We start from the raw sequence: 7,496 nt of genomic DNA, 5'->3' as shown, positions 1-7,496 counted from the left end.
CCCACAGACCAGAGACAAAGTTTGATATTAACCAGTAAAGGTTTCACATCACCAAAGAACATCTATAAAACCTAGAAGGACCGGAAGCACCCTGGGCTCCCAAGCTTGGGAGAGAGGAGGGCCGGGGGCCTCAGCCATGCACCCCAACTCCTACAACCAGCCAAGCTATGACCACTGAGCTGCTGCAGGAAGCGCCCTGGGCTCCCAAGTCAGAGCAGTAGGGCGCAGATGGCCTCAGCCATGCCCCCTCAACATCTGCAACCAGCCCAACAACAACCTCTGAGCTGCCACCGGAATGCCCCTGCCTCCTGAGCTGGTACGGCTGGGGGCCGAGGGTTTCAGCCACACCCCCTGACATCTGCATTTAGCTCAGCAATGACCAAGCCACTGCGGGAATTCTCCTCATCTCCCCTGCAGGAATGAGTGGGGTGCCGTGGGCCTCAACCATGCCACCCTCCTTCCTCCACCCGATTTTCTTCCACCTTCCCTTCTCCCCCTCCCCAACTGCCGTGCAACATCTTTGTAAAAAATACATATATATTAAGAAATAAATTTTTTTAAAAAGTCATGACAAATTTAGACGTTTCTTCCTACCTGAAGATCTGAAGAGACAGAACTGCCTCGATGGGAGTCATTCTGCACAACGGGAAGTGAGTATTTCTCCTCATCAGATGACATTCTGCACAAACACTATAAAATAACAGAAGCTAACTTAATTTTTTTCCCTTGATATTTCAACTAAAATCAAATGCTTTCTAGATATATGAGGGTACTTTAAAAAGTTCATGGGGGGCAGCCCCATGGCTCACTCAGGAGAGTGCGGCACTGGTAGCGCCAAGGCCGCGGGTTCGGATCCTATATAGGGATGGCCGGTGCGCTCACTGGTTGAGCATGGTGCAGAGAACACCATGCCAAGGGTTGCAATCCCCTTACCGGTTTAAAAAAAAAAAGTTCATGGAAAGATTTATGTTTTAATTCTATTTTTCCAGAAACTTTTTGAAGTACCCTCATATAAGTGCAACAGTATCCCAACCTGCAAAAAACCTTTATTTTATATGTTAGAATCATTCATTCAGCATACTGAGTATCTATATACAAAAACCACTGGGCAAGAAAAATAGTTACAGACTTAATTCCAACATTAGTGAGTTTATAATGTAGTCAAGGAGATGAGACAAACACATGAAAGGTTAAAAAAAAAAGGAGACTCTTCAGAAAAATCACTAGTGGAGCCTGTTGAGGATAACAGATTGCGATCACTGTTCTTGAGCAATATATGACACCCTGAGTACTAGGCAGTTTCCTGTAAGATACAGAACCAAGACAGAATGAACGATTTGTAAAAATTCCCTTCTTGAGAAACTTACCTTTTGTGAATATTATTTTAAGAAAAGCAAGCTGAGAACAGAACAACATACTCAAACACACGTAGAGAAAAATTGTTGAAAGTCCTAACCAAAAAAAGTAATAAAAGTACTTTTAGTAACACATAAATTATTTAAAAGACAAATAGTGACTATTCAAAGTAGCTAAACAACAGTTACATGTAAGACATTGGTGATGAATGTAAAATGAAGTCCTTGTCTTGAAGGACTTCACAATCTGTGGAGTGGGCCAGATATATATATAATATAAATGACCGACTGATGAAAAAATTGCTGTTAGATCCTAAAAAAATAGAGGTAGAAAGGTAGGAAGGTAGGAGTAGCCATTTTTCATGGGGTGGGATTGCACAGGTGTGAAGAAATGGGAAAGGAGGCAGAGAAAGTTTTTACGGAGAAGATGACCCAGCTGTTGAAACCTGAAAGATGAGTAGGTCTCTTTCTGAAAGATGGATAAAAGATATGAGGACATTTCAGGCTGCAGAGCAGCATAAACAAAGACACAGAGGCATAGACATGTGTGCTGGGAATAGCAAGTAGTTTCATAAGGCTGAAGCAAAGGGTGTGAAAGCAAGCCTTGGCTATGGATGAAACAAGAAGGTAAGGAGCAGCCAGATCATGGAAGATCATGATTTGTCATATTAAAACTTTGGGTCTTTATTCTAGAGAAGTTATAAAATGTTTTAAACAACTGATAACATGATCAGCCTTGTTTTTTAGAAAGATCACTCTGGTGGCTTTGAGGATGGATTGGACTACTGAAGAACAAGAGTAAGAGAGAGTTGTGTTATGGCGATGGAAACAAGAGACCATGGTCAATAATTGGCTAAGAGGTTAAAGGGAGGAATTGCTGATGGCTTCCAGATAGCTGTTTTGGATAACTAGATGGATTACAGTGCCACTCACCAAGGCAAGAAATGCAGGAAGATGAGCAGGTTCAGAGGAAGGACAATGAGTTCAATATCAGATGTCCTCGGTGTGAGGTTGCCTGCAGGTATGCAGTTTATTGCCACACTGCCTAGGCAGTGCACAACTCCCAAGGACTGCCATTCAAAACAGCTACAATGTGAATGGTGCTTCCTGGAGTTAAGTGATGTGGGAACTGTGTACCTGAGGTACAGATTGGAGATCCAGTTTGAGGAACCATTAGCATAATGGGAACAGCTTAAAAATGGGAAAGAATGAGATCACCTATCAAAAGGAGTGTGAGAAAGAGTTCTTATTCTGCGGTCCATTACACCCAACTTATATGTGATATTTTTTAGCAATAAATGCACATTTTTTTAGGAAGAGGAGCTTTAGCTTCCAAAATGTGTTCAGAGGGGACCATAACCCTAATAAAGTTAAGGACTACTACTGTGAATGAGAAGAGAGTTAAAGCCAGAACCACTACCTTTTAAAGGAGAAAAAAAGAAGAGTCAACAAAGACTGAAAAGGAAGTCAGAACAGCAGAACTATGGGACCTGCATCACAAAAACTTTGAAAAGGGAAAAGTCAGATGCCAAAGAAAGATGAGGATTAAATGGGGTCCCCTGAATCTGGTGATCAGGAAGTTGCTGTGATATTTGCTTGAACAATTTCAGTGGAAAGTAGCACAGGTCTCAATCACAGTGGGCTGAAAAATAAATGAGAGATGAGGAAATTGAAGTAGAAAGGGCAGAACCAAGGAAAAGTGCAATATTAAAATGGAAAAGAAATTTCAACTTTATCCAATGGGTATTACTGTGTATACCCATGATAAGTAAACTAAATCTCAGCATGACTGTCTTTAGTTAAGCCAATTAGGGAGGATAAAATAAACACACATCTCTGCAGCAAGGAATGCCTGCTTCACTGACTTCAAATCCACCACCGTGGTAACTTGGTCCATTTATATTTTAATTCACTTCTTCCTTCAGGATTTGTTGGCAGGCGGGGTAGGTAACTGGAGTGGGGATTATTTAAATAACAAGTGAGCTGATAAGTATGGTCAGACCTCAACGATTGTTTCTTAATATAGATATTGCCGACACAAAACAAAGATTAAGCTTTTGGAAAATATGCTATCTTCCATCTGCCCTACTTTATGCCGACAAGGTACGACAGTTTATTTGAAACAAAATAAGTATTTTTCTTACTGTTTTTAGGTTCAGAAACAAAGGAGAAAAATGAAGCTTGCTTTAATGCGTGACAGATGTAAAGCAGCAGTCCATCACATTTTCAGTATTCTCCAGCCCAAGGTATCAGAGTCCACAAGATAAAAACTTTGAAGTGCTTCTCTGTTGCCAGAGATATAAAATAACATCTTTGTACTTACCTAGCTGATAGGGAAAGAGGGGTCCGAGAATTCAAATGTAATTTCCAAGAGGCAGAGGAAGAGTGAATTAACGTGCAAACTGGCAACAGGGTGATGTCCCTTTTGCCCTTCGCGGGTCCCAGCCGCATGCAAGGGGCGCGCCTGCCCCTCACCAAGGCAGGGACTAGAAGCAGAGGGAAAAGGCAGTTGTGAGTAAGCAAAGGGCTAGACGTTTTCTTCCACTACCTTCCTCCCCAGCCCTGTTTTAGTCAAAATGACCAGACCTTGTGGCGACAGTAACCGCTATACTTTAGCACCCCTCACTCCTGCCGTCTCTTCCCGGACGCCTTGGAAGGGAAAATGTCTCGACCTTCCCGCGCCACAGATGAATCGCCCGGATTTGGGGAAGATGCCCCGAGCTTGTCGTGGACGGGCCCCGGGAGCGGAAACCCAGGCCTAGGAACTTTAAATTCCACTCCGCCAACTCAGCCAGGGTTGCGCGGCCGCCCGGGGCGCCGCTACCCACCGTCGCGGCTCTGGACAAAATCCCGACTCCTCACCCCGTGTCTTCTGTTCGCGTCGCCGCTGAAACTACAGCAAGTACAACAGCTACCTAAGTACAACAGCTACCTTAGCAGCAACCTGACAGTTTCAAACTGCACAGAGGAATTAAGGACAGCCCTGGGCATTGGCTCCGAGCTTCAGCAATCTGCCGTTTGATTGGTCCGAACGCCGGGGGCGGGGCTTTGAGCCGCCGCAGGGAGAAACCGGAATTAGTTTACTTAGGAGTGCCCAGTTCCCAGGTTCCGCCGGTTCCGGGGGGCGGGGTCTTAGGGAGCCCCGCCCAGCGCTCGGGGGCTGCGTACGCGCATGCTCAGTCGCGTTCTGCCGCTGCAGGCTGCGAGGCGGCTGTGGGATGAAATTTGATTAGAGGCTTCTGAGCAGCGCTGAAGTCGGCCAAGGTGGCGTGGAGCTGGTTTTCAACAGTGCAGGTAGCTTAGGCGTGAGTCTTCATGGTTCAGTCTGCAAAAGAGCCATCTGCATCCACAGATCCCCTGTAACAGAAGCATTTGGAGGTGCTTTTTAAGTGCAGATTTTTGATCCCTCTGTGTTGATTCCTTCTGTCTTGGGTATGGACAGAGAATCTGAATTTTAACAAACACCGCCAGTGATTCTGATGCAGGGGTCTGCGGACTGATGCGGACTTTAAGAAATTGTTGGTCTAGGTTTTACTACTCACCTCAACTGTATCAGACTGCAAGGCACGCTCTTCTGGCAGAGTGTCGACCTCAGGGCTGGCCGGTTTACTCAGCTGGTTAGAGCTCCACCTTGTAATACCAAGGTCAAGGGTTCAGATCTCAGTAATGGCCAGCCGTAAAGAAAAAGAAAAGAAAAAATCAGGTCATGATTATAATGTGGCTCTACCACTTACTGTCATTTTTGGATAACTCTACACGCGTAAAAGGGGGTACCTGTTAGGGAGCATCTCTGGGTTTTTATTATTGGTGGAAAGAGTTGAAACCCATGTTATTTTTGCTGGACCTGGGTTAGGGGACTGATTTGAAATCTGTTTCTGTTTCAGGTCATCCCTGACTCATCTAAAAAGCCTTTTATCTGCTCACCCTATTATTGATTAGCAGGGACTATAAGGGAACATTCCCCACTCTGGGGATCTCTAACATTGGTGATTCTTGTCCAGGGTAGGAACCATAATCTGGTCTATCATTTTCATTTTATGGAGGAGGAAATTAAGTCTAGAGAGATCTATGTTTGTTTTCCTTGGGTTGCAAATCTGGAAAGAGATAGAGATAAAGATAGGAGGAGAGAGAGAAAGGGAAGTTCAACAGGAAAGGGATGGGGGTGGAGATAGGGACAGATTTTAGGGACAGAACACTTACTAGGGCCTTCCTCTAGGTAGAGGATGCCGTGATGTTCCTTAAAGACTTGATTCTTTACGAGCTAGCCCTATGGCTGTTTTTCGAGGAGACTGATAGACTTACAGATTTTCTTCCCTTCTTTTTCATCTCACTTGTGTGATGTTCCTTAAAGACTTGATTCTTTACGAGCTAGCCCTATCGCTGTTTTTCGAGGAGACTGATAGACTTACAGATTTTCTTCCCTTCTTTTTCATCTCACTTGCTCCTCAATTCAAATTTACCTGCCTTTGTCATAGCCCCTGGCTGGGCTTTGTTTCTCCAGGTTACAAGTGGCTGACATAGTAATTTAATCTCCACAGATGAGAAAGGCGAAAACTTCTGGAGCTGTATGTTCCCTGTGAACTTTTGGACTCTGGCCTTCTGGAAACAATGTTCTGGCTTTTCTAGGTCAGAAAAGTGACTTGGTGAAATCCGAGTTCAAGCAGGAAGGAGTACAAGGATTGTGGGAGATTAATTTGGGGCAAGGGGTTCACAGTGCATGTCCCCAAATAGAACTTCTGCAGCTAGACTACACAGTCTGCTTAGAATCCTTCCACACACTGAGAGCCAAGAAGATGTATTCACTGAACACAATTAACTGAGGCAGAGCAGAGGGAGAAGACTATCAATAAGGCAAAAGCACAGGGTAAACAGCAGATATCATTGGTGCAGTGGTCTGCATGAGGCAGCTCATCACTTTGCAATGGATTAAGAGCTTATTCAGAATATTTTGATTCTGTGGATTCCACAGTTGCATTCTGCTACAGAGCACTCCCTGGCCCTTTTATTGCAAAAGGGACTCCATTTCTTGGCCTGCCCCATCAGCCTTCTGTTCTTAATTGTAAAGACTCATTATTGAATCTCTCCGGTAGCATCATCTATCCATATAAAAACTTCCTTACCCTTAGCATTTCTTTCTCCTGATAAAACAATCTAGGACTAGCTGTGAGAGGCAGGATTAATTAGTTTTTCAGAGAACAATATTACTGAGTCCCACTGATGTTTTGAGTACTATAACAGCTGCTGTATTCTTGGATCTTCAGGGCTTTTAAGGGTGGGTTTGCAGATCAAAGTCATTTGGCTCAGTAATAAGAATCTACGCAATTCTAAATTATGGCTCTTTCTTCCTTTCTCTCTCTCTCTCCTCCCTCCCTCCTTTTCCATCTTTCCTCTTTTCCTTCCAGAAGAGAGGCTAGATTCAGTATTCCAAAGCAGATTTGAAATGCAGTAGAACATGTTTCATCTCCTTGATAACACCATTTGAATAGATTTTTTTCTGTCACCCTTTGTGTGTGAAGGTTATGTCAATCCACCTCCAATCTATAAACACATTCCAGAGTTCAATTATAAGTCCATTGTTTGTAACTCGAAATACATTTTCCTTCCGAAAAATGAAAGTGTTGTAACTCCAAGGTCAGCTCAATTATGAATCCATAATAAAGCTAAAACATTGTTCACAAGCAGTAAAACAAGTAGAAAACAATACTCTTGCAAGACCTATAGATTTAACGAAGAGGAGAGATAACACTTAATAAGAAAGATTTTATTGTGTGTTTGTCTTGAGTGTTGATGAAAAAGCAAAAGGGTGGTGTGGTAGGAGTGGGACACACTTGTTTACAGAGCGGAGGCTACATGAAAATGTATTGAATGCTTAGGGAACTGATGGGTAGAAGGCAGGAGAGGAGTAGGCATGGCTAGATTGGTGTGAAACAGATGCATGTTTCCTGCTCTGGGATATATCCTGGGGCTGACCTGCTCCTAACCCCTGTGAGCATTTGTACCTGCCCATCTCACACAAGTTATTGCATGAGTTGAAATATTAGTCTCACTATATATAGTCTGCATATGTGTGTTAACGTGTCTTCTATTTCAGAATCTTCAGGAGGATAGGTAAAGGAGATTGGGGATGCCAGGTATAGTCAC

General features: G+C 43.6%; 1 protein-coding gene across 1 annotated transcript in view; it reads right to left on the bottom strand.

The window, feature by feature from the left end:
* The window catches only part of POC5 (POC5 centriolar protein), a 38,364-nt gene extending 34,158 nt beyond the window's left edge, over positions 1 to 4,206 (bottom strand). The window contains exons 1-3 of the mRNA XM_008589783.1: positions 3,942 to 4,206; positions 3,679 to 3,841; positions 595 to 690 (exon numbers count right to left, since the gene is read on the bottom strand). Of these exons, the coding sequence (XP_008588005.1) occupies positions 595 to 678 (84 nt within the window). The 5' untranslated portion in view covers positions 679 to 690; positions 3,679 to 3,841; positions 3,942 to 4,206. The remainder of the gene's footprint in view (positions 1 to 594; positions 691 to 3,678; positions 3,842 to 3,941) is intronic.
* Positions 4,207 to 7,496: the final 3,290 nt, after the last annotated feature.

This window comes from Galeopterus variegatus, unplaced genomic scaffold (genome assembly GCF_000696425.1).
Source record: "Galeopterus variegatus unplaced genomic scaffold, G_variegatus-3.0.2 Scaffold5653, whole genome shotgun sequence".
Taxonomy (NCBI): domain Eukaryota; kingdom Metazoa; phylum Chordata; class Mammalia; order Dermoptera; family Cynocephalidae; genus Galeopterus; species Galeopterus variegatus.
The sequence above is the reverse complement of the archived record's forward strand: the minus strand, read 5'-3'. Positions and strand labels throughout refer to the sequence as shown.